The 27422-nt window shown below is 40.4% G+C and overlaps 1 protein-coding gene across 1 annotated transcript in view; it reads right to left on the minus strand.

Moving 5' to 3' along the window:
- Positions 1-27422, minus strand: part of ADAM12 (ADAM metallopeptidase domain 12) — a 187642-nt gene that overhangs the window by 78057 nt on the left and 82163 nt on the right. The window contains exons 4-5 of the mRNA XM_059820998.1: positions 4373-4451; positions 6-82 (exon numbers count right to left, since the gene is read on the minus strand). Of these exons, the coding sequence (XP_059676981.1) occupies positions 6-82; positions 4373-4451 (156 nt within the window). The remainder of the gene's footprint in view (positions 1-5; positions 83-4372; positions 4452-27422) is intronic.

Here is a 27422-nt window from a genome sequence, read left to right on the forward strand (position 1 = left end):
CTCACCTGAGTCCAGAGCAGGTACTGAGACTGACTGAGGAGTCGGGATACCCTCGTACATCGCCGTGGTAATAGCAGTGACCCTGAGTGCAAAAAAGAGAAAACGTTTCAATAGTCATAAATGTTCTTTGCTCTCTAGTTTTTTCATGGTTTTCCATCCCCTTTATTTCAAAGTGATTATTGATTTCAGGCTACAGCATTCAGAACCACAGTGACAGCACATTTCCTGCCCCGCTAAATACTCACCATACGTAACAGTCCAAATGGTTCCTAAATGGAAATCTTGGGTGTTTTTTAAACTCCAAAGGAGTGGGGTTTTTTGTTTTGTTTTCTTTTGTGTTGTGTTTTTTTAAAGAGGGTCAATGGAGTTTAAATTGCATGTCTGACAACCTTTTTCTGTGTTATTTTATTTAAAGCTACAATAGGGAATATTTTATAAAATTAATCAGATGAACAAATCAGCTGGCACATTTTACTACTTTCTATAGACACGTATTTTTATTTAAGGTCATTTACATCTATGTATGTCTATACGAGGTAACTATGTATAAAGGAAAGCATAAAAAAAGCCAATCCCAACCCTATAGTTTGAAAAAAATCACAGAGTAAATGAAGGGGAAGGGAAACAGGTTGGAAAGGAAACCTTTTATTGAATTACCCAACTGAGTGGCTGCCTGTTATTAAGAACAACCAAGAATAAGAGGGTCTTCTATTTTGAGAGGCAACGATCCAATTTCATTTTGCAGCTAGGTTATTGTATTTCCTTAATAATTCACTGCTTGCAAAAGGCACCCTCAACAGAGATACTTTCTCAGCACATACACATATCTGTCTGGAATCAAGGTTAATTTTATTGTTGACTAAAGGTTATATTACATTCCCAATTATGTGACTGGCTGGAAAGCAATGATTGTGTCACGTCCAGCATTTCTTTTCTCACGGCTCCTTTGAATGCCACCTGGAAACTGGAAACACTGTTGTAAAAGGTTCCTATCTTATTAGTGCAAAGGAAAGTTATCACTCATGCTTCAACCTGTCATCTCACTGTGCCTTTTTATTACTTGGTTCATTCACATCCATCTAGCTGCATTAATTAACCTTTTCAGTTTTGGGGCACGGTTTTCACTTACAAAGCCTTGCAGAACAGACTTTTAAAGACCACCTTGATTCTGTTAAAGAAAGCAATAGCCATGAAAATGCTGCGCAAGATGGAATAATTCAGATATGAATTTTCTGCAAATAAGGTTATACCATGAAAAATATTTGTTTAGAGCATTTGTATTTCCAACATGAGCAACTGAACACAGAACAGCAACATTTGACTTTCTAAGTACAAATCTCAATAGCTTTTCTCAGTGAAGGAAATGACAGAAACAGGGTAATAGTGTTTTACTCTTGGGTATTTTTATCATCAGTACTCATAAAGAGTCAGTAACACAGTAACAAGGATAAAGCCACAATAAAAGGGAGGAAGTCATAGACTGAATTTTTTTCCGATAATTGCTTCAGTCACAATCGCTATGGACGTCAAAGTTTTCAGTGTGAGCACACTATTTCACTTTATTTTAATATTATCAGTTACATGCGCCCAGTTGATAAGATAGAAGAGAAATAACACCCCCCCACCTCAGCACTGGCTATCATACAGTGACCCTGAAACAGTCTAACACCAAAAATAAAGTAGGTTTATTCTTGTCACTTCACAGAATCACAGAATCGTTAAGGTTGGAAAAGACCTGTAAGATCAAGTCCAACCATCAACTAACCATGCCCACTAAACCATGTCCCGCAGTGCCACGTCCACATGTTCCTTGAACACCTCCAGTGATGGTGACTCCACCACCTCCCTGGGCAGCCTGTCCCAATGCTTCACCACTCTCTCAGGAAAGACATTTTTCCTAATATCCAGCCTGAACCTCCCCTGGTGCAACCTGAGGCCATTTCCTCTTGTCCTGTCACTTGTCACTTGGGAGAAGAGACCAACACCCACCTCCCCACAACCCCCTTTCAGGCAGTTGCAGAGAGTGATGAGGTCTCCCCTCAGCCTCCTCTTCTCCAGACTGAACACCCCCAGCTCCCTCAGCCGCTCCTCATCAGACTTGTGCTCCAGACCCCTCACCAGCTCCGTCGCCCTTCTCTGGACACACTCCAGCACCTCAATGTCCTTCTTGTAGTGAGGGGCCCAAAACCGAACACAACATTCGAGGTGCGGCCTCACCAGCGCCGAGTACAGGGGCACGATCACCTCCCTGCTCCCGCTGCCCACACCATTTCTGATACAGGCCAGGATGCCGTTGGCCTTCTTGGCCACCTGGGCACACTGCTGGCTCATATTCAGTCGGCTGTCGACCAACACCCCCAGGTCCTTTTCCGCCGGGCAGCTTTCCAGCCACTCGTCCCCACGCCTGGAGCGTTGCACGGGGTTGTTGTGACCCAAGTGCAGGACCCGGCACTTGGCCTTGTTGAACCTCATACAATTGGCCCCGGCCCATGGATCCAGCCTGTCCAGATCCCTCTGCAGAGCCCTCCGGCCCTCCAGCAGATCAACACTCCCGCCCAACTTGGTGTCATCTGCAAACTTACTTAAAGTACGTATAAGGCAGAGGTACAGTTCCGAGCTCTTAAGAAGCCAGTTTTTGGGGTTTAGCATCCCCAGGGTTAAGCACAGTCCTCAGTGAAACAGGGAGGGCGAGCTGATCTCTCGTCCCAGGCAGGCTGCTGCTGCAGTCTAGCCATCTTTATCAAAGAGTGAATTATGGCAAAGGTCCTGATTCCTTTCCCGCTCCATACACAGCTTGTCATTTTATTAACTTTGAGCTCCTTGTTGTGGCCCATTTCACAACTTCTCTGAGATCCACATGCTATATGATGCCAAAGTTCAATACTGAAAATGTAAACTTATCAGACCATGGCCTGCAATTGGACTGGTAGAAAATTGATTTCTAGCTCAGTAACTCCACTGAACTGCAGGATTTTTTTTTTCTCCTATCAAATCTTTTTATTCCTGTAAACTAGTATATAAAATGGATGACCCCCTAAAAACAAATAATTACCATGGCTGATTTTTCATACCTAAAGCAGTACTCTAGACTTACTTGAAATCATTTAATACATATCAGATTTTAACAACTGCAAATTTTTCAAGTGGTACAAATGAGAAAAATTACCTGGGCACTGACTCGTGTGCTAGAGAAACTCCCCGCACAACAGCTCCACGAACCTGACTTGGTCTGACCTCTGAGCAGAATTTGACTAAGCAACTTTTCAATGGGAAATTGGATTTGGTTTCAACCACAGACTATATTGATGTCCTCAGTGAAGAAGAGATATAAAAATAAAATCACAGAGACTTATCTTTTTTAAACAATATTGCAGCATTTAATGAAAAATGAATTCACTGATCTCTCAAAAAATATTTTAGGCAGCAAAATGCACTGTCAGTATTAACCATGACTTACTGCCATTGTGAAAACAGATTTTTTTATTTTTTTTTTTAGTAAGGGAAAGCCTAGCTATCATTAGCTGCACACATATTCATGTTAATGTAGGTTAATCTGTCAGAGAGTTCTGTGCTTCATTTCTTTCCTTTTACATCCTCAAGGAGTCTATATAGCCTTCCTGTTTCTAAAACAAATGACTATTTTCTACTAAGCTGATTTTGAAGAAGATATGAGCATCCAACAAAAAAGAAAACACTGAAAGCTTTCAAAATGATTGCTTTACTTGGGAGGTCTGGGGCTATAATGAAGATGCTTTTTCAGAAGTGAGATATTATGCATAGAAATAATGCCTTTCGCTGATACCAGCAAAGCCCATTATAGATGGGAACACAACGCACAATGCCTCTTCTGAATGAGTCAATAAATAGGTAATGTAACATAACAAATACTTTATAGGACTTAGGCAGATAAAAGATAAACTTTGTAATTAAAATGGCATGCTGCATTGGTTCTAATTAAGGTGCTGACACTGTTGAAGGACAAAAACATTACTGCCTTAAAGTGTTTTTTATTTATAAAAAGCAGTTTTTAACTACTGATTTCAACAGATATTTAGGGCTTTCTTCCTAACTCAACCAGGACTTTCCACCATGACTGATCAACAATGGCTCCATTTATTATAAAATTTTAATGGGTATATTTCCAAGAAGCTGAATAAACCTTAGAGATTTTAAAAGTCACCCAGCTAAAACCCCACAGCTTGCCTTTAAAGTCTCTCTCTAAAAATTCATCACAGCAGTCAAAAAGGTACTGAAGGCAACAATAAAAAAAGATCACACATTGAGCTCTTTCATCCCATGGCTCAGATCCCAGCAGAGAGCACTTCGGGTTTTAACGATGAAGCATCATCTACCCACGAAACACCAACCTTACCGTGTAATTGCGTGCGAGAATCACATCAGTGCCGTTTTTCAAATAATGTGTTTCTGTGAAGCTGCTTGCTAACAGGCCCCTGGAAAAAATAGAGCAGATGTAATATTAAGGCCACATCACCTTGATATTGTCCTTTAGTGGTTCCGTTTGAGATAGCGATCAAGGCCAAGCATTAACGATACAATGACTACCGGGGCTGTGTGCGAAATAAGGAAAAATATAGCTCCAAATACTGAAGCTGCAGTACATGAACACTTCCTTTGTTAATTGTGAAAAGACTACAAGTTTCCAGACTGCTTTCTCTTCCAAATGAGGACTGCGTGACAGCACATCTCAGCATTGAGTCTTCCATGTAATTTTCAACACATTGTACATTAAATCTGAAGTCTAGACATTTGGAGTATTCTTAAGTAATAGTGGTTTGTGGAAAAGGAAAACGTTTTCCCTGTGTTACTTATTTTACTATATGATGTGTTGTATTCATCAGCAAGTGACCACCCAAAGAGTAGTTTAGTTCTCGGTAAATGAAACAAACTTCTTCCATTGACACTCAAGGAAAAACACTACAAAAACATTACAGAAGTTAGAGTACTGGATTTGTTCTGATCATCTGAAAAGGATATTCACGAATGGAAATCTAACAACTTGAAATGATGTGTCAGGAGACGGCGAAAGACCACGTCTGTGATGAGACATTTTGTCCTCATACTCTCCACACTTCTCCGCCTGCCATTGGCAATGATATAAAAAACTTTGACTTGCAACTACCATATTCCAGAAATCTCCAGAGAGGGGCATGTGTGTGACAACTATGAAAACTTTTTTTTTTTTGTAGTAAACCCATAGATTAGGGAAAGCAGCATCTGCCTTTTTTTAAAAAAAAAAGTCTTGCTATTGATCTGTTTTTCAACTTCTTACCTAAAGAGCATTTCTAACAAAGCCAGAAGGAAGAATACATATTCACATTTACCCCTAACATAGGTGTTAAACTATGTTCCTCAACACAAATGTCCTTGAGTTTTGACAAACATTCTAGTGAAATGCGAGAGCACAAGATAGAAGAAACCAAAGATAAACACCACCATCACCTTCAGAAAACTGGAGAGTTCGGACTATTTAAAATCTTTGGCATAGGGTTTCACAATGAAGCCTTTCTCCTTTGGGTTGTTCATTTGAACAATCCAGGCCCTTTCTTTTCCTTAAAGCTGGTTAATGCTGCACTCCTGCATATATACTAGTGTGAACTACCACACAGTCTCAGTACACATTTCTTGCTCTTTGTTTAAACATTAAAACTAGAATATGAAGAAACATTTAATTTTCATTATTGGTTTATTTGCATCACATTAATATCCAATGGCTCAGTCATGATCAGGACCTGGTTGTGCTAGGAACTGTACAAACACATACCTGAGAGAAAACTCATGTTTAAAAGCCTCTATCTTAAGTTAGAAAAAAAATAAAAAGCTGAATGAAACAAGACCCCAAAAAAAAAAAAAAAAAAAAAAAAAAGGAGGGAAACAGCAATGTAAAAAGATGAAGATAGCAAAGCCCCAACACAATGCGTATTCAAGCACAGATTCTCATTTTACATTTTTCAGCTCGTGGGAAATATTAGCATATTAATAGATACAGAATGTTAAAATACTGCAGCATTTGGTGGGTTGTACAGGAACTGCTCTGGATCTCAGCCAACCACCACCCCTACAGCAGGATTTGGTTGCCCAACCAGGCATCTAGTGTTGATTTAGGTACTCTATATATTTCACCAGCCAGCTCCGTAGGGACACCTCAAACACCCTGTGGTGTCTCGGCTGGCACTTGACACCTCCTTTTATCTCACCTCTTGTACCTGCAGCCTCTGGAAAGCCTGCCTGAAACAAAGTGTGCTGCATCCATGTTTCCTACAGTCTCATTATCACAAAGAACAGCTGCTTTCTCAATTGTCATTATTATTTATATAACAACACTACTAAGTTCTGCACTTAGCAGGCATTCATCACCTTTGTGAAGTCAAAAGGTAAGATCCCATTGCTGTTGAAGCCAACAGAGATCTGCTGTGTACTTTTTGGAAATGGGATTTCATCTCGGATACTGGAGCGATTTTTATTTAATGGGACAAAATACAGGCAAGGGATAGGGTAGCAGAGGCAGCATAAGGGCAAAGTGATTGAGCAATATACTCGCTTTGTGCTCTGCTATTTCCAAAGTGTTTGACAGCAGTGATGATAAAGGTGACCTTTCTGCTTCTGTTCATTCTACCCCCAGGCACAGATTTAGAAAATATTTCACAGATTCATAGATTTTAATACCAGAAGGAAGCGCTGTGATCAGCAATCTCCATAGATCATTTGACTTGAATTAATCTTCTAGTGCTATGACTGTGATGGAACCAGATCCATTTTCTTATTGTATAGAGCCCTTGCCTAGATCTCTCATGATGAAGAAGCTACCACAAGCCTGGTAAGATTTTAACAGTTAATTAAGCTCAATGTAAAAACGCTGCACTTTGTATCTAGCCTGACTGTGTCAACGTTCAGTTTCCAGACACTGGATCTCATTCCCTTACATCAATGCTTCATTTTCATTGGAGTCTTTCATGGACAGGTCTACTTACTAAAGTGAGGATATTTAGCAGGTAAACAAATTCCTGGTGCAGCTGTCATCAATCTCCCTATCAGGATGAAAGTTTGCTATCTACCCTGATGAAAATACCAGCTGAAAATAAGAATTCCCAGTGTGAGTAGTAAAAGACTGGTAAGAGCACCGAGATGATGGAGTCCCACTATTGGACTAACTTAATAAAATAAAAGGTATGCCCCAATGTAGAAGCCAAAGTAGGATTTCAAATCACGGACATTTCATGTACCACCGAAGGACCTTTTTAAGAAAATGAGGAAGCTTTTCAGGAGTCTGCATTAACACTCCTTCAGTTTAGTAACTAAGACATCATTGCTAAGACATCTGTTTTCCTGCCACGTATGACACTAGAGCTAGTTTGAGAGCAGGCCAGAGGAAAGGTTTTCTCCACACTGAGGAGGCTGGGGACCTCTACAAGACATGTCACCAGGGAGTCCAACAATTTCTGGCAGAGAAAGAAGCTGTTATCCCCACTTTCAAAATGTCTAATATCTTAAAAACTGCATAGCTGAATAAGCACGCAGCATTAGTATCCAGGGACAGCAAGTCATGAAAAGGCATTTCTTGAAAGGTTATGAAAGCTAAGTGTAACAAGCACTCAAATTCCACAACTGAATGTGCACCACTTCACTTTCTGATTATGGCAATATTGTTTAACATACTAAACAATGAATTTGACATATGTATCTATTAGGTAATTTAATTACCTCCCCCCAAAAGATACACAATGTAATAGATTGATTTACATTTCTGGTTTTGACCCACAGTAAAGGACATTAATAGAGGAAAGTAAATTAATTTAGATGGCAAGCTACTTAACCTAATTGGATCAATGTAATTTTGAAAGAGCAGGGATCAAAATAACATTCATATATCATAGTGCAATTCATCACCATGCCTGGAGTTTCAAATGTTGTCAGCTACAATGCTCAGCAGTACCAGATGATTATCAATTTTTTGCACCGCATGAAGAGGCAGAAACAAATGCGATTGAGAACTGCTGGATATGATTAAAAAAAAATCAGCTGAAGCAACACCACAACTTTCTCATTTATTCTCCGCAGATGCAAAAGTGCAATTCTCGAGTTAATTTACTTATGTATTGTCACTGTGTTTGTCAGCACCGTGGATTTTTTCACATTTCCCAGAGCCAAATTAACAAGTAGAAGCTTTCATGGCCCAGAAGGACAAGTTTTATCCCTCCTGATCTATGACAGACACAGCACAGTCTTCCTCATCCTCTGTAATTCAGCAGGAAGCTTACCTGTCAGATTTGCTGAAACATTTTCAGGTGTCAAGCAGCTTCCACTAACCTAAGCCTCAGGGAGTATGATGAACGTTATTTAAACTTCTAACCCTCACCTTCCCGGCCCCCCACAACGACAAGTGTTAGGTGGTTTGTTTGGGGAGGAGGAAAATACCCTGTTTTAAACACATCAAATTTTTTACTCAATGCTTTTAATGACAGGAATGGTAATTTAACACACTGCCTCGCACTTGCAAATGAGAAAATCACTCTCTGCTCTCCAGGCACCGATATATTATTTCAAAAGGTTATAATGATATTTCATCACCCAGGGAGAGTCAGAAAGACAGAGTCGCAGAAGTTAGAGATGGAAAAAATCTACTGGATCATACAGACGGCCTCCCTGGAAGCCAAGCATGCTGTAGATCAAATTAGGTTCTGCCTCATCGAGCTTCAAATGTCAGAAGCAATGCTGATCCTGCTACTTTCAAAGGGAGATTACTTTGCATTCCAACAGATGTTACTGTCATGATGCATTTCCTGATATTCAGCCTTTTCTAGTTTTTCCTGGTTACACTAACTGAAACAATTGCTTTTCCTTCTTGATACATACATAATTCAGATAGGTGCAGATTATTATCAAATTCTCCCTTAACCATCCACATGATATAGAACATCAGGCTATAAAAAATGGCAAGAGCTGTGTACTTTTCATGCTAGTGCTACTCAGGAAAAATCTAAGCATCATCACAGCAGGAGCAGACACCAGGGTTTCCCTTGGTGATATGGGAGAAACCGGTAGACAAAAGCCTAAGGAGTAAATCTCTTTCTCACAGCACACACGCTTGTTTTTTCGATCTGTCTTTTAGGAGGGAAATTCTTTGGTCACCCTCCCTGTTCCAGGTCATCCCCCTGCAATGCAGATATAAGGGGAAAGACACCAACATTGTTATCCATCAAAATGAATCTACAAGTCTCTCAAAGCTGCTCTGTGAGACTGAAGTGACACGCAGCAACCGAGATTCAACAGCACTGCTTTAAAGCCAAACAATAGGATGTCTGCATGGTCTGGTACACGTTTCTTCAACATCCTGAGTGGCGTGTGGCTCACTGTGACACATCTCAGAAGCACTATGCCTTGCTCTGGCATGACACAGAGCATAAAACTTAACTCTTGCTTCAGCAGGGAATCAGGGCCAGCAGAAGAGACCCAAGTTTTTACAATAAGAAAACCCTGCTTCTGCTAGCACTGTCTGATTGTTAGTGCTAGTGAGCGAGCAGGGACCTGGGCTTCTTCTCTTGGGCAGGCGCTCTGTGGCATACAGCCCAAAGCCACCCAGCACTCCCAGGGACGTGGCGTGACCTGCCTACTGCCCTCAAGCATTAACCAAGGCTTTGAGATGGGGTAAGATGAAGCAGGAACTGGACATTTAGCTAAAATCCTGTACCTGAAATAGAAACATGATAAGCAATTTCTAAAAGCAGCTCTGTGTTTTCTTTTGAATTTCATGGAGGTGTAAAGCAGCCTCAAATCTGAGATACAGCTTTGCAAACTATTTGATTCTGAGGTCTGACATGCCTAGGAATGAATCTTGGGTACTCTGCATGTACACTGCAAGACTGACAGCACTGAGATATACGATTTGATTTTTGTTTCTGCAACTCCTCAACCTGCTGGAGCATGTCCAGAGAAGGGCAATGAAAACATGTAGACCTGGCACTGCGGGACATGGTTTAGTGGGCATGGTGGGGTTGGGTTGATGGTTGGACTTGATGACCTTACAGGTCTTTTCCAACCTTAATGATTCTGAGAAATTCTATAAAATCCTGTGGAAAGGTTTGGAAATGCAGCCCCTATACTTCACCTTAAATCTTGTTTCAAATATGGTCACACATGGACATCTCTGTTCTGGGATCCAACATCACAGCCATGCACTCCTTGGTTAGGAGGTTTCACGGGGTTGCTTTTAACGATCTAGAGAAGGTGTGCTGTGGACCTATTGAGCTTCAGAGAGGAACATACACTTTTCATGCTCTTAAGTTTGCTTTTCTGCTTACCTTTGGCTTTGATTAACACCTCAGTATAGTTACACTACTTTAAGAACTGGTGTTTTAGGAAGAACATTAAGTATTCCTATGACTTCTTAAATGACGACAGACAGCTGCTCTACCTACTCTGTGGGAGCATTGATCATAATAGGCCACCGGTAGTGCAAGGCTGACTCAAACCTGACTGTGTGCTTCCCTTCTCCTCTGGTATGCTGCCTGCAGCTCAGACAGACATCTGACCTTTACTTATAGCCGTTACTCTTTCTCCTTCTTCCGAATGATAAAGTGCCTGTTTTCTCCCCCATCCAAGTACTGCCTCACTCTGTTATACAAATTCTTATTAAAAGCCCTCCAGCTGTGCAGTTTAAACCTTGCCTATTTGTAGGGGGGAGGTGGGGAGAGTGAAACAGGATGGCACATAGGCAGTTATAAAAAATGTCATCTAAACCGCTGCCTACTGACACCAGTGTACTCCATTAATTCTTAAGCATCTCAGTTCAGGTCATTTTGACCTTTACACTGGAATTAATTATTATTTCTTCAATTGTTGTATTTCTTTGCAGGTATATCCTGAAGAATAAACAAGTCTGTTAAGCCTGCTGCTTCTGCAGTGGTGGTCTCAGTGCAAGTACCTCCTGAGATTCACAAAGACAACATTCACAGAGGCGTTTTTCAATTCTTCTTTCTCATTACAAAATAACAAATGAGTGAAGCATGGGTAATGAGTTTCCCATGCACAGGCACCTAACATCATCCTATTCACAAAACCACCACATATTCTTTAAACACACCGCATTCTTTCCCCTTGTTTAATTATCTTAAGTGATTTGAAATGCTTTTGGACATTTTCCCATTGAATGTCTCCACTTCATAATATCCTATCTGCTACACTCCAGTGTGCTGCCATAGAGGGACTGCCATGTCATAATTGAAGAACCTGAGAGACTGAAATTCGCAGAGCTTAATTAGCACAACAATTCTGAGGAAAAGAGGGGAGCAAAATAAAACTATAATAGCTAGGAAATCAACCAAGCATCCAAAGTTTCAATATTAACTCTACGGTAGTAGCCTCTGGCCTATTTCACATGGTCTGTAGATAGACAATTTGAGTTGATCATATGCTACATGTGAAAAATATGTCTCTGTACTTCTACCCAGTTCTTTTGATGCTGAAATTCATATAATCCTGTATCTACTGGAGTCCATGTTAAAAACCCACTCCCATCCCCTTGCATGACTGGAACAGTATCTGGTACAAAGAGAGCAAATTTTCATAAACACATGCTACGACGCTAAAAGCGAGAGCCATGCTCTGAGTTGTCCCTAGACAGTGTGTTGAAACACTCTCAGGTACTCTCAGCGATAGCTGCTTTCTGGTGTGCTGGGGATAGGGAGACAAGAAGGACAAGCACAGCATTTAAAGCCTACAAGCATCCTGTCTTCGAAACTAGTCACTACATGAGGTTGCAGCACTTAGAAAACCAAAGAACAGTCTAAGCAAACAAATCTGAACAACTAAGGGAGAAAACCACCTCCCTAGCTGGCAATCACTGAGTGATTGAGAGCTTTCTTGTTTCCTGACGGCTTGGAAAATAAACCATAAACCTCACCTCCCCAGGCTTCAATAGAAAAAGTGAAATGAAATTAAGCACGTCAGCGGCCTCCCATGCTATTCCAGGCTCTCGATGCACACCCTGATTCCATCACTCATTGTAATGTTTACGGCAAACACGTACTTGCCAAAACTGTAGCATTTATTTTATCGTTCTAGTTCCAAAATGTTAATGAAGAGAATACTGCTAACCAGTGCTGCGGTGAAAGCTTGTTCTCCCTTGGAAGAAGATAAACAACAGGTTTTCCAACCAAGCAGATAGGTAAAAACAAGTTTTCTCCCTAAAATGGCTTAAGCTTGGCCAAAACCCTCAGGGTAGTCATAATGGGACTGTGTTAGGTACCCTGCACCTCAGATGGTCATTAAGGGAAGAAGCAACCCACATGGTGTGCGTGGGAGAATGAGAGGAATACCAGCAAGGTTCGCCCTGTCTTCACAAGAGAGCTTGGAGACATAGCAAAGCTTCTCCAGCAGAAGAGGGAATGGTTCCACTTCCGTGAGCTTTGACGAAAACTGCTCATCTCACACACACCGAAAGCCAAACTCAGGACTGATTTCCCAGCAGCCTGCCCGTGTTAACTTCAAAGATGTTCTGACTTTGTTTTTCACTGGCCCACTCCAATATACCAGAGCTGCATTTGACAGTTTTCAGCCTCTCTCTTACAGAACTGCCCTAGGAGAGCTCCTTGTGAGGAATATTTTATATTACTTCCTTGAGCTTCCCTGTGTAGCGGAATAATAGAAATCATGTTATCGGTTCAGCTGGGCAGTATGCCATGAAAAGCAAACAGATTTGGTAAAGGCTCCAGAATACCACTGGCCACTAATTGTTATCAGCTACGGAAAGATGACAGTGCTTATTAGCTAACTGATTTTTGATGGAAAAAGACAATTCTGTACATTTAGGCAAACTGTGTAGGCTGACTGCTTTAGAGATACTTTACTGTGTGAGCTACATTAAGTAGTTTTAACTTAGAGTAATGGAAGTGGCTGTGAAACGCAGAAGCAACGTGCCGTAAGTTAAAGCATTATGCTGGAAATAACCACTGAACTACTGTATCTCTGAAGTATCTATGGCAAAGATCAAAAGTAGCGTGCACTGCTACGCTGCAGGCTGAACCTGGACAAATTTACGCAACTCAGTATTCTGAATTGGCTTTGGCGAGACCAAAGACTAACACGGCTCTGAAACTTCTGGCTCCCCTTCTGTGGATCTGTTCCTCAGATGACAATACTGTGGTTTCTTATGAAATGCATACTTCCTATTATTATGCTTCCACTCAAATTTGTACAAGATAATCCAGGGGCCTTTTTTTAACATTCTGATCTTGCATGCAGAACGCAGCATTAGAGTTACAGATGTAGGCAACACAGACAGTACCGTAAAATAGTGGCTGAAAAGATTCACTAGAAAACATTGAGATGTTTCAGAAGCTACGATGTACATACATCACAAGTGGCAGACATAATATTTTAATGCATTCTTTCCTAACATCTCAGTACCGCCTTTCACAAATTCTTTACAGTCCCTGTAACTTCTAGGATGGCATATTTTCATTAAATAGTAAGTTTGGAGATACTGGGCTGGAAAGCTGTCAAAGTCTATTTGAAATGTTTCATTCAATTAACTATGTCATTTGTAGCTAAGTAAAATTATGCTGCTGAACAGATGTCGTTGGGCAAATTGTCTAACTGTACTTTCATCTGAACGTTTCCAGACTAGTACAGAATTCTATTTAAAACATCCAAGAAAACTAGTCCTAACATGGAAAATTTATAAACATAGAAATTTCAGCAAATCCAAGGAAAAATCAGAACTTATTAAAATATAACTAACAAAATGTAAATAGTACTGTGGGATTACAAAAGGTTATATTCAAGCATCTGTAACACTTTTAGAAAGCCAGGCTCTTATATTAATAAAAAGTCACTGAGCATAAGTTTATTCTTAGACTCTAACCAACAATTACATCCTCTCTGTATCTTATTCTTACATTTGAGTGTGTGCCTGTAGGTTTGCATTTGCATTTTTAATTTAAATGAAGTTGTCTTGCCATTTCTGCCAGTTTGTTGAAACATAAAATAGCATTTTTTGTTTTACTAAACCCACATTTTTTTCCTTGCCAGAAGAATGAGCCATTTGCTCTAAGTAGGCTGTATTCATATTTCTCTTGCAGAACACTTTTGCAGATATGCCTTCATTTTGCCCTACACCTCACTGTCTCTCATACTAACCTTTTAAAATTCTAGATGGAGAGAACAGTGTTGCGGAGGGAAATTTTTGTGCAAAATCTCTGTTTAGGTCTCAAGTCTACAAATCTAGTACGCATGCTCATTTAAAACTAAGTGGGTGCAAAAGCCATAAGATTGGCTGCAGGTTGCCAGACCAAAGGTCCACCTAGTCCTATATTCTGTCTCCAACAGCAGCCAATACTAGGGAAATAACTCGTGGAGAGGGCAAGCTTGCTACATTTCCCTGAAATACTGCTCCCGCTCTGCCTCCAAACCCTTTATGAGCCAGGGACAAACGCGGAGTGGAGACTCTGAGATTAAACAAGAACTCACAAGGGTGTTCTCACTCTCCCGGCACTCTTCCTTTCCAATTAAAGCAGTGACTTCCGTGAAGATCAATTAATTTGGTAACACACCAAGACCGCAGCTGCAGATTTCAGGCAACGTGTTAAGGCTAATGGCAGCAATTACAGCGTGGTGTGCTCTGAAGGCTGTTCCTGTGGAAGTCGATGGATAAGACTTTGATTTTGGTGCCTAGCACAATTTTACTGGGACAGACAAACAGCCAGTAAGACACCCACTGTCTCAGTAACCTGTACGCTTTTGTTTGGAGGCTGCCTATGAATGCTCGTGTAGTTTTCAAGTGCGTAAGGGTTATTCTTCCTGGAGAGCAAGCAAAGCTGCATGAGATCACAGACTCCTGTTAACGCTACTCTGATCCAATAAAAATACAATCGCTGTCTGACGTTGCTAGCAGCACCATTTCTTGCATGAAGGTGTAACTGCATGTTTTCTAAACCACTTCTGAAACAAGGATGTCCTCCACTGTTCAGGCTCGAAGACGGTGGGCTGCTCCTGCCCTGTACCGACTGCCTCAGCCCCTGCAACAGGGCAGCACACCCCGGACACTGCATCAGCTGCTGGCATATGGCACTTCAGCTGACTTGGAAAGCCTGGAGTGATTTTTCAAGTAACATTAGGCTGTACTGTCAGAGGATGACGGCTCATTTCCAACTAACTCTGCTTCATCATATGACTTGAAATTGGGATGAGGTGATTCAGGTGTTTGCAGAACAAAAGCATGGGCCTGAGGTATCAAGCAATGAGGGAGTTTATAGGGTGGAGGCATGTGAGAGAAAGGATGGGGGTTGAAATATTCCTCCTTCCTTTCCTCTTTCTTACCCATTAATTACTTTCCTACTGTCCCTGCATTTTACCTTAGCCATTCTTCATCATCTTTCCATTCCCCCTCCTCTTCCCCACATTATTCCTCCATAGCCCTCCTTTCATCACCTCTTACATGCCTATGTTTATTATTACACTGTTAAACAGGAGACACATTTTTCTTAGTCAACAAGACAAAAAAGCAACACAACCACATGGTGCTTTTCTTAAACAAACCTCCCATCTGGGGGTACCACAACATGGTGTATGAGGCTGGCATCTGCCAGGGCACCAGGTAATTAACTCCGCAAGACGTGACTTCAGTGGGACCTCTAATGGAGAGAATACAGATCATCATCCCTGTTTGTCAGGTCAGGCTCCATGTTCGTGTCTTTCAGGAAGGAAAGGAAGAATGGCCAGCAAAATCAGGACACTGGGGTAAGGGTAAACTAGGTTTTTAGCTTTTTTCTTTGTTTTTTCACCCCTCTCTCTGCTGCATGCTTCCACTGTATCTAATTCCTTGACTCTGCCATGTGTCAGAACCCTTTATGAACCAATTAAACACATCAGTTCAACAAAAAATGACTGCAGGAAAACATCGGATCAATGCCTGTGGCTTTAGCTAGGCGAGCGGGCTCGCTGCAGACTACGAGCGTGGTAGAGCTGCAGCAGACGGACGTGGGAAGGAAGGACAGGCAGCGGGACTGGGGCATGAGGGTCCCTCCTCCCTGCTCGAGTGGCAAGCCTGTGGTCAGAAACACAAGGAAAAACCCCACAGCATCAGCTGCTTCTGCTTTTACTTATTTAGGCAGTGATTAATGTCAGACAGAGATTCACAGTAAGGTTTTTTGCTGGCCCAGGGGTCCAAACTTGCTTCTCACCCACTTCGAGGGCATCTCATTGCACTGAAGTCACTGAAGATATGCTGGTAAAGAGCTTGGGCGAGAGGAATCAGACACTGTCTTTTAGCAGTTAAGACAGAAAATTAAAATTTTCTTTTCAATTCAAGGAAGTAATTTGTTTATAATAACATTTAACATTTAGTTGCTGACAGAGATATGACACTTATCTTACATAAGTCATTTTAATTATTCCTACTAACCAAGACCTCAAAAATGTTGTGAAGTCTAAGCTAACAATGCCTTTCCAGATATTTTTGGTTCTACTGTCATTTGAAAAACTGATGCCTAGAGCATCAGCATTTATCAAGCTCATTATAGATTTCATCTGAATGACTACAGATAATTAAAAGTATGCTTCATTTTTATTGTAATGTTTTCTCCCCTAACACTGCAAAGTAATTCTGTTGTTGCTCAGGGTTTTAGGAATTAATGTAGATTCATCTACCAGAAAATAAAGTTTCACAGGATTATATACCAACTGTTCATATATACAGACATGAGTCACACATGCAGAAACGGTATATGCGTGTACACACACACATACAGAGACACACACTTACTTTGGAGCACTATATACATTTTCACATACATAAAATAGCCTTAAAAGTGAATGGTTACTTTAGATACACAGCTTGAGACACTTGAGTAACCATCCTTTTAAAATCAGTCTTCTCTGAGGCACTTGGTCAATTTAGGCACAAAAAATCCCTTTAGAAAATACTTGCCATAATTACATTTATATATTACCTATATGAAATCTATGCACCTGATGCCCCATAATCTTACACCACACAGAATTATTCACACTTAAATAAAGCATATGTACGCTACTACTGCAGACATCAATCTTGGCAGTATATTGCTTTATTGTGTGTAGGTGTTACTAGCTTAGAAGATGCCCAGAGTAAAGAAACAAATCTTATAAGAAACTATTCAACAGGATTCTGGAGAGCCATCCTTCCTGAGCTAAGATTTAAGTGATACAGTGAAAGTTTTTTAGTGATGTGAGACCCATTAGGAGACTTCTGAACTAACAGCTTCCTTTGCGTTGGGAACTACGTCATTCACATATAAAAAGCTGGATTACTGTATAAATGTAGGGCATGTGTTTCCACACAGCACTGAATTAACATCAGTTGAAATATTTTTTCTACTATTCATGCATCAGGCTATGTCTGTCATACCTGGAACTGCTATGATAGTTGTTAATAATGTTCATATAAAACATGCATATGAAATTTTTTGGACTGGTTTTGAGTTTGCAATAATTAGTACAACACTGAGTTTGACTTGCATAAGTGTAATACATTGCACCTAGAAACCTGCTTCATTCTAGGATGAAGTAATAGTACTTCAATTAAATAACATCATGTATGATGAATTTTCCTTGGCACACCTTTATCATCAAATGCTTTATTTTTTTACATGATTTTTCAGGTTACTTTGAAACTAAAATTACCCATAAATAGCAATGGCATTAAAAAGCAATTACAGATACATGCCTTCTTAATGCCTCTATTATAATCCACGTTTGGTAAATCAGAGAGAGACTATTTAATGACACTGGCATAGAAAATACCCTAATGATTTAGTATTAACATCCATGTGAAGCAGTGCTAGCAAGGGGTTGGTGAGGTAGTTTCAGGCTGAGGTAAGAAAGAGAAAAAAATATGAGTAGAATCTGACATAAATATTAGGAAATAGATCTATATTTTATAAAGGTCATTTTATCCAAGACAATTTAGGTTTCCTTCCACTCACAGAATGAATTCACAGTGAATAAACCGTTGACTCATGAGAATATTTCACATGTAGATTTGGATTTTATGTAAATTATTTAAGTATGTTTTAGAAAGTTTGGGCAGTGATGTAGAAACGTTCCCCTGCCTATGCTTATCAGTCAAAGAAACAGCACTCATCACCAAGGAATTCATAAGGGTAAAACTTTTGCCAACAAGCTTAAGACTAGACCATGGCATGGAAAAGATGAGACTATATTATCTTATATATACCTTAAATTACCTCCTTACTACCTTAACTTTGCCTCCTCCTGACAACAGGAGGCGAAGGCAGTGCCTTGGACCGGGCTGTGCTAGCAGGACAAAAACCTCTGCCCAGATCAGCGCATTGCCAACTGATCCAAAAGGAAAATTCTGCAACCTTCACATCTGGAATACCGAAAGAAAGGCTAATTACAGGAAAGGAAAAGATTTTTTTGCTTTACCTCCTGGTTATTTCCAAACTGCTCAGAATTATCTTTGTTTTATTTGAGTCACGCTCAAGCCAGGACATATTCCTCCATGTTTCAGTGTTGGATAGTATCCGATAAGGCAAGAGATTGCTTTTAACGACAGAGAGCTAAAACAACAAAACCCTTAGAGTAAGTCCCTCCAAAAGAGTTCTCCAAAGAAGAACTGTTGAGACACTACAGGAGGCCTGAGGTAATCAATGTATAATTGTCCACTACATTGCAAACACAGAAAAGTTCTGTTTGCTTTCTTGTACATTGCTGAATTTTTACTCTTTAAATTTATTTATGTCAAAAAAAAATACATACGATATTTTATTGCTGATTGTCCTACCTAAAATAAGGGGTGATTTTTTATTTAAGCTGGGCTCTGCCCTTAGGTCAATATGACAGGGTAATCATGAGGCTGATTTATTTGATGAGAGATGTTACACTGTGCTGCAACGCTTCCATAGCAAAAAGCAGGAGATAAAACTTTATCAGTACCATGCCAGCTGCCCAAACAATGCAGAACACACCGAAGGCGTGCAGGAGACTTTCTACCACTCGTGTCGTCTGCTACCCAAAGCCAGACAAGCCTACAACAGCGTTGTCAACAAAGGTTAAAGAGAAAGCACACGTTACAGAAGAGATGCCAGGTTGTCAGGGAGATCTAGATAATACCAAACAAAAAAGCTCTAACCCAGCTCACTTAGGTGAGGGAACAGAAGACACAATCATCAGAGTCGCTAACAAAATAGCAGGGAATTCAACAATTTGGGAAACGTGTAATGGGATCCCGAGCCTTTCCCCTCCAGACTTCTGGGTTTAATTAGATCCTTGTCCAAAAGAATGGAAAGGTTTTTCGCAACTGATGGCTGATGTGTAGATGGCAAAAAATGAGCTGGTCTGAGATTAGACAGTGATATCATAGTACAATACACTCAATCTAGCCACAGTCCCCTTTCCCACCTCAATTCTGCCAACTGTCTATTTTGTTACCAGTCTGAGCTGGAAGGAGATACCCTATAAATCCCCAACTATTCTCTTGCTCTTAGGAGACAGGAGGCAGAGCACGACTGAGGTAGACAAAGTGGGCAGGGTATGGAAGGGTGCAGTAAAACTGGCTTACGCATTCTGCATGCAAAGCTCGTCAGTCCCAGGAATGTTAGTCCAGCATCTCAGACAGTTAACTAATGCAATAAAAGGAACAAAAGAAAACCAGAAATAAAGGTAAACACCTAGGAAAATCAAAGCAACAGCCACCAAAGAAGTATGCAGAATTTTTCCTTAATATTTGTAGGCATTTTCCAGGTGTCAGTAATACTTTGGGACATCCTTCTACTGCTTTGAATGCTTTTCTTCCCCACCTCCTGACTATTTTTTATGGGAAGTAGTTGTTTTTTCTTAATTTAATTTTCACTGCACCTTCATTGCATTCACATTTTGGCCTAATTTTCCACATAGGAGTCAGGCCCTTCATTTCAGCACTAAGCCACACGTGCCCTGCCACGGCTTTTAGGCACAGTAGAAGTTTTTATGATAACCATCATAGCCCTAACATTTTTAGATGCGGTTACTGAAATACCTTTACTTGATTCTGCCCTTTAAGGCCGATCTGCTTGCTCCTGGATTTCCTCTTGTTCTGCTCCAATTTGTCGTGCTCCAGAGAGGACAAATATCCCAGCTGTACTTTGGGAAGTGCAATGGCTTGCAATTTGTATGACCTTCTGACATATGCTGTTTCCCCATACCGTAACACTCCAAGAGAGATGTGCTTTGGTCTGCAGCCCAAGATACTGGTTTTTTTCAGCATTGAGAGCTATGAGGAAGTTTGGAAGATGGTCCTCAGTGCAGCAGTTAATTTCTTTACTGTGATCTGATAGAAATATTTAGTCTTAAAGAGTACATCAACTGATGAATGTACATACTTGATTTCATAAGCATATTTTGGGCATACCTAGAAAGTGCACAGGAAGCAATATTTCATAAATATCAGCGCAAATCAGCAGAACCTCATTATCTCCTACTGTGCTATGGTGATTCATATCAGCTGAAAGAGATATGACAACAAAAAACAGAATTCAAAAGAGATTGAGTCCTTCGATTAAAATCAGGCAGCAAACAAATGAAGCTGAGTTTTGAACTCAATGCAAGACAGTAATTGTAGCTTATGAAAGAAAACGAAAACCATCGCAGCACTGGAATTCCAGAAATCTGCTCTCCTAAGAGGAAATTTTTCTTATCCTTTCTGATGGATGAGAGGCTCAAAGTACAGTGTCACTGAAACAGGAAAGCAACAGCAGCTACAGAGACCCAAATCTGCCAAGATACAGAGAGCGCTGCCAAAAAGGCATTTTAAACTTTAACAAGACCTGACCAGAGACTATTTGGCTTGTCTCAGCTTCCTGATGGTTAAAAGCTGGAAAGGTAGCAGAACCTCAGCAAAAATACCTGGAAAGCCTAGATGGCAGCAAAATAGCCAGGAGTGTGTCTGGAAGGGGGAGGTCACAGGAACACCAGTTTTCAGTGAGGTTTCACCACTGGACAGTTTGCGGATATCTACAGAGTTTTAAAGATTGTTTACTTGAAAGCTTTTCTAAAGGTGGCTTGATAGCACAACACATCAGCTTGGCTTGTGACTCTACACCTTGACAAACAGGAGGCAAAGCTTCCCCCGCTTCCCAAAATGCCCCTCCATATCTCACTGAGCTTATTTTTGTTTGTGTGTCTTCATATATTTTTTTGCTTTAATGATCTACAAGCAAGAAAGTCTTGCGATGCAAATGGTTCCAGTATGAAAGCAATGACCAACTACCCTATGAAATGATCAGCAAGAAAATGTTGACGTTTCGAATGTTTGTTTGTATTTGAAGAATCCTGATGGCCAATTACAGTTGGCTGCTGTCAGAGAGCGTTACCCCTAACAAGATCTCTAGATACACACAACGAACATGATCTTGAAGCTTCTAATACTCCAGATGAGTAGAAAGCTTGAGGACAGTGATATCATGCTGCCAACAGCTGTCACAAGTAGTATGGTTTCATCTTGTCGTTGGCCTAACAACTGTCTTTTCCTTTTCTATTTTGTGCCTCAGCATATCTTCAGCTGTCATAACAGATATGTCAAGCAATATTACCCTCCCAACAATATCAGTTCAAATTACTTCCCAGAATATTCCTCTTCTGGCCTCTCAAAGTCATGAGTCTATTTTCTCAACTGCAGTCAGCGCAATAGTAGAACTAATTCACTCTATATCAGTGTATCTTTTCCATAAAGTACCAAATTCAAGATGTCAAAGATTAATCCAAAAGGCAAATTCATGTAAAATTGCTAAATCACAGCACTTATGTGCTGAGTTGCTATGGAAAACTTCCCAGCTAAAGGAAGAAACCCTTTTGCTTATGGCATCAATGCCACGGTAACAGAAAGATGCGCTCTGCAGTCCAGACCGGCCGACTACCCGCTTTTGCCCACCAGCAAAATTAGGAATGTGTAATGCTCTTTTTAAGCTTTGCTGCTTCCTAATAATTATCTGCTCCTGGAATCACAGATGTGAAGAACATAACGGTTCACAGAGAAATCCTCAAGAAACAATACCTTTCCAGTAGTATAGATTTTAAATTGTCTACAAAAAACCCACCCAGGATGGGGGAGGAAGGGAAACTGTCATTCTAAGGGCTGCGAATTCAGAAAAAGCTGCCACCTGTAACAAACACATGACAGGTCAGCCTGCATTCATTGACGCAGCTCTCGGTGGACTGTTCAGACCATTTCTTCCCTACGCAAACATGAGTGTTTAGGAATCCTATTCTTTCATGAAGACACAGCTCTTGCTGTAGCAGAGCCTTGAACCTACCGTGTATTTATTGTAAGGTGTCAGCTGTGGGTAGCAGCAAAGACGAAAGGCTGACAAATCCTCTTTCTCACTCTATGTCTCTATGTTAAAAAAGCAGGTGTGCCATAGCATGAATATTTTATTTCCACAGAGAAATTATTTCTTCATTCTAACGTACTAGCTGCTCAGCACAGCTGATTTCACACTTGGTTGGTGTAGATGATGCTACAGGTCATACAGTCGCTTTCTGACACACAAGATAAAAACCTGTCTGCTGGAGTCAAAACGCAAGCTGTCTTCGTCAGGGTCGGTATTTCACTCAAATCATTACAGCAAATATGGTTTATCCGCAGGTGGAAGAAGAAAGGAGTATGCCAGCAGACAGCATTCAATCTCAGCCAGACATCCAGAAACATATCAGATAATACATAGGAGAGCTAAATTGTGTCTGTACAGAGGTAGACATGCACCAAGTATCCCAACAGTGAACTGCTGCCAAGAAAATGAAGTCTAGTCAATTTAAATTGCAGTGAAGAGTATTTTCAGGTTTTCTCTTTTCCCTTTATTCGCCTGCCAATTGTGTGTGTGGGGGGGTACAATTTCATTTTCCTGTTTTGAAAAACATCTCCTCCTCTTCTCAGATGGGTAAAGCCTACCAAAACTAAATAGGAAACTGCAGAGTTATGGCTAGGATCCAGCTGAGATTTCAGCACCCATTTAAGTAAAAACACATGCTTATTTCCAGCTCTCTTCAGAGGAGTCTTTAAGCACATGACTGAAGCTTTTAAAGTGTTTTCTTGAAACGGTTTGATAAAAGTAAATGTTAAGTAACCGAGCCCTTCAGAAGAGAAGCAGCACTCAGGTGTGCAGGTCTTAACTGGGACTTGTACAGCATATAAGCCTAGGTTTGCTTAGGGCATTTTCTGCCAAGATGTTTCTATATCTAGAAAGCCAACGTGCAATAAACAGGAAGAAAAAAATGAATTGTACTTCATCTCCTTTGTGCACAGTAACTGTTGAAAACATCCAGACAGAATTATGACTCTTAAGTGTGGCCCATTTAACAAAGAAATCATCCGTAAGACCCAAAAAGCAACCACAGAGTACTCGTGCTCAGTGTACCTATGAAACGTGGGAGCACGTTTTGGACTGCAGCGGCTCTTATATCCAGGAATGGACAGGAAAACTCTGGCGCCTCTGAGCATGAAAGCAAATCAAACATCAGGAGAAGAGAGTGTGGCAAGTGCCGCCCTATCCATTCATGAAGGAAACACTGATGAGTTGGCAAAGTCATTCGGCAGGTACAGACAAGGAAAAAAAGGGCTTTCATTAAAAAAGACGTTTAAAAGAAAATAATAATCTGGCTTCTCTGTTCTTGCTACTTTGCTTGTTCTCTCTCTACAGCTATCCTTAGGCACCTGGCCTCAGTGGCTAAGGAATCAGTGTCCTCTGACCGCTTGGCTCCCACCTCCCCAAAACCAGGTGGGTCCTGAGCTGCTGAGAGCCAGGTTGATGGGTCACCAGCAGTTTGGTGTCAACGGTATTTATGCTGCTGCAGGATCTCTGCAGCACACAAGGCAAGGCCAGCTTCTGCTTCCCCCAGGTATTCACGGTCATCCATAAGTATCAAAAGTTTTCTGCCTCGCATCTGATTAACTCCCATATGAGTTTGGAAAACACTACGAAAATCTTCATTAAAATAAAAGAAGCGATAACTATAGAAAACAATCCTTTTGAAACCAGCGTGGTGTTTACAGTTCCAATATCAGCAACTTATGTACTCCAGGCAGAATGAAATCCAATAAAATTCACTGGAGAAATTTCAATATATTTAGAGAAAATGGAAAAGACAAGCAATACAGCTCTGAAAACTCAGAAGACTGCAGAAGCCTTAGAGCTAAAGCACAATTTACGATCTTCCTGAGTTATTTATAGCAATTTAAAAGTATCTGGAGATTGTACCAGGAAACTGGTGGGTTGCTTCTACAGCTCCTCACCTGTCTTCTCCAGGTCAACACCAGGCGCTACCTATCCCAGCAGTCTGCAGCAGCGGTGACCCCCACAACATCCAGCCTCACCAGCACCTTAAGGGAAGCAGTGCAGAATAGCAATAGAAGTTGTGGTACAGTACAAGAGAGCATCATTATCCTACACAAGTGGTCCAAATGGTACCCTGAGGCGTCAGCGGTTACACAATTTCCAGAATACAAGCATCTTTTCCCTGCAGCCTCCAAAATGTTCATAACGAGTTCAAGTTAACCACTATGACTTCTTAAACATGCAACTGCAGATAGTTCACTATTTCTTACCACTTTGCACTCTAACGTTAATATCTCAGGCTTCAATAACACCGTAACACAGCATTAGACTTCTGTGTGGGTTTGTAAAATGCTGAGTCACTATAAATGGATTTAAAACATCAGCTGATAACAGAACAGGATTTTCTATGTAAGCATGAGAAAAGAAAGAAAAAGAATGAAGGTGGCAAGAAAGGCCATTAGTCTAACTGCTATAGACTGGGGAGGGTGCTCATTCTAGATAAAGGCTTTCGCAAAGGTATCGATCCATCATTATAAAATGAAATAAGTCAAAGGGTTAAAGTATAAAGAGGTACTGGCAGACTTTCATTTATGGAATTGCACTATGATTGTATCTCACAGTGTGAAGGTGAATGAGTTTTGCTGTTTTACCGGAAGACTGCTAAGGAAATTGAAGAGTATGTCTTTTGGCATAACTATCGGTCCCTGCAGAGGTTTGGTTATACTGGGAAGCTCTAGGATAGACTTAACCCTTCTCTCCCTTACAAGAATAACTACGCACCATCCCTGAAACACACGCTGAAGCTTCCTTAATATGATGAAGGGAAAAAAAAGAACATCTGACACTTAAAGGTCAACTAGAAGAGAAACATCTGAAATAAAACTTGAGAGTAGTCAGTAGTGAGGGAGGCAAAGGAGAAAAAACGAGCAGCAAGAAGCCCTTGGGTCTACTCCTAACTCCTCTACTGAAGCACCTTCAGGAATTCTCTTCATTTCTCTGATTCCTTAGTTTCCTCACCTGTGAAATGCAGTTATGCTTTCATGCCCCCGTACTGCAGACTAGACAGTGGTCCCTCTAGATCTTCACATTTATATCACATAACCCTGTGGAGTTTAGTGCTGGAAACAAATATAGTTCTGGGGTTACAGAATGTGAAGAGTTTCATATCTAGCTATATCAAACTTCTAATGCAAGACCTTAAAGAGAAATAAAATCCATAATTAAAACCTAAGCATAATTTAGACATATCACTTCAAGAGAGGAATAGTGAAAATAATACTAAAAATGTAGCAGTGTTAGGGGACAAACAGGGAAGCGAGGGACTTCCATGCTCAGATGAGGAAATCTGGGCAGCACAAACATGGTCAAAGAGGAGCAATGGGTTGGTGCAGACAGTAGCATCAGGGGTATGATGACGGAGTGCTCCAGCCAGATGAGGAAGGGACACTGGTATTTACATATGTATCTTGGTCACAGCCATAGGCAAATTAGAACTGACTACACAACATCACATACTATACTGATGATGGAAAATTCTAGCCAAGTGGTTAGCCTGATTACTATTAATTATCAACAGAAAGCACATTATCACGTCATCACTAGAGAAAGTCTTTATGACTATTACGTATTCAGCTCTTAAGAATTCAGGAAGAGAACAGAATTGTATTAGGTAAGAGAAAAGATCCAGAAGAAGGGAAATTGGAAAGCAAAAACTACTCCTAAATAATAATTCACCTTAATTAAAAATTATTTAAGAAATGAACTAAAAATACATTTACTTCTGTCTGTATAAAAATGCGTATCTTTCTACTGTTAATTAATTTTAAAATTGCATCGATACAACTTTCTTTACCCTTCCAATAAAACTCTACTGTAACCTTGTTAGACACGTGTCTCCAAACAGCGTATGTTGTGGTGTTCTGCTGTCAGGTATTCATGTGGTAGCAGTTTTAGACTACCTCCGACAGCTATGATATTCTATTACAATACTTAGTATTCATTACCTTTTTAAAAAGTTATTTAGCCAGTAAGAAACAATGAGGAACAGTGTGAGCACATATGAAGCACTGGCAGCAAATGGCCTCTATTTTGTTCTCAGGCACATAAGTTTCCAAGCACTCATCTAAAGAGGTTATTATTACATTCACACTTACCCATCACCCTTCTCCCATTTCATCAAAAGGCAAAGCTCAGATTCATGTGCTGAGTTACAGGTAAATAACAAACACCACTTCTTTCATGTGTAAAAATTATTCTTACATAAAGTATTCAAAAAAAGGAGATCTTGCAATTTCATTTATTTTTCAAAGACATGATCCCCAAACTGTTAGTTTTAACATCAGTTGGTTGAAGGAGAACTTAGAGAAGAACTCAGAATTACCACCTAAATTGTAACTCATCTCTCCTATCTTAGCATTTCAATGCCCATTTTTAATACATGTTTAAAATCATGCTCTGCTGTTCAGGAGGACAAAGCTTTCAAGTGCTTTGTAAGGTGCAGACATGTGCAATACAAAGGCAATACAAAGCAGCCAGACCTGGATTCTGCCATCTTTTAATGGCTATTTCTCCAGCTCTAAATGCTGCAATGATTCTATAGAGAGTGACTTTGCCTGTTCTTGCACTTACAGACTTTGTGAACTTATCGTCTTGGCTGCATCTTACTGAAGAGACCTCTTCGGCTTCCCATTGTGCTCTCTGTCTCATAACTTCAGCATTCTACTCTCCTCAGCTGTATTCCAGCCTTTCTTCCACTCACATATTCACTATTGTGTCTACCTGAATGGCACCCATTTGCTTCACATATTAGTAAACTGAGATTTTAAAAGGGAGTATGGGATGGAAGTTCTGTCAGTGATACCAAAAGGCTCAGAGTTTGACCAACTGCTGAGTACGACTTAAAACCCTAAACTGAGCCAGTTAGGCACTGGTCACCAGGCTAAAAGTTACAGGTAAATAATACTACAATTATATTTCAAATCAAAACAAGAAAACATGTTAATGAGTCTAATCCAACAAGCAGGAGAAATTTAGATGGGGCTATATTAAATCCAGGATGTTTAATATCCCAGCCCATGTTAATTTAAGAACATTTCTTAA

Source organism: Gavia stellata, chromosome 9, assembly GCF_030936135.1.
Source record: "Gavia stellata isolate bGavSte3 chromosome 9, bGavSte3.hap2, whole genome shotgun sequence".
Taxonomy (NCBI): domain Eukaryota; kingdom Metazoa; phylum Chordata; class Aves; order Gaviiformes; family Gaviidae; genus Gavia; species Gavia stellata.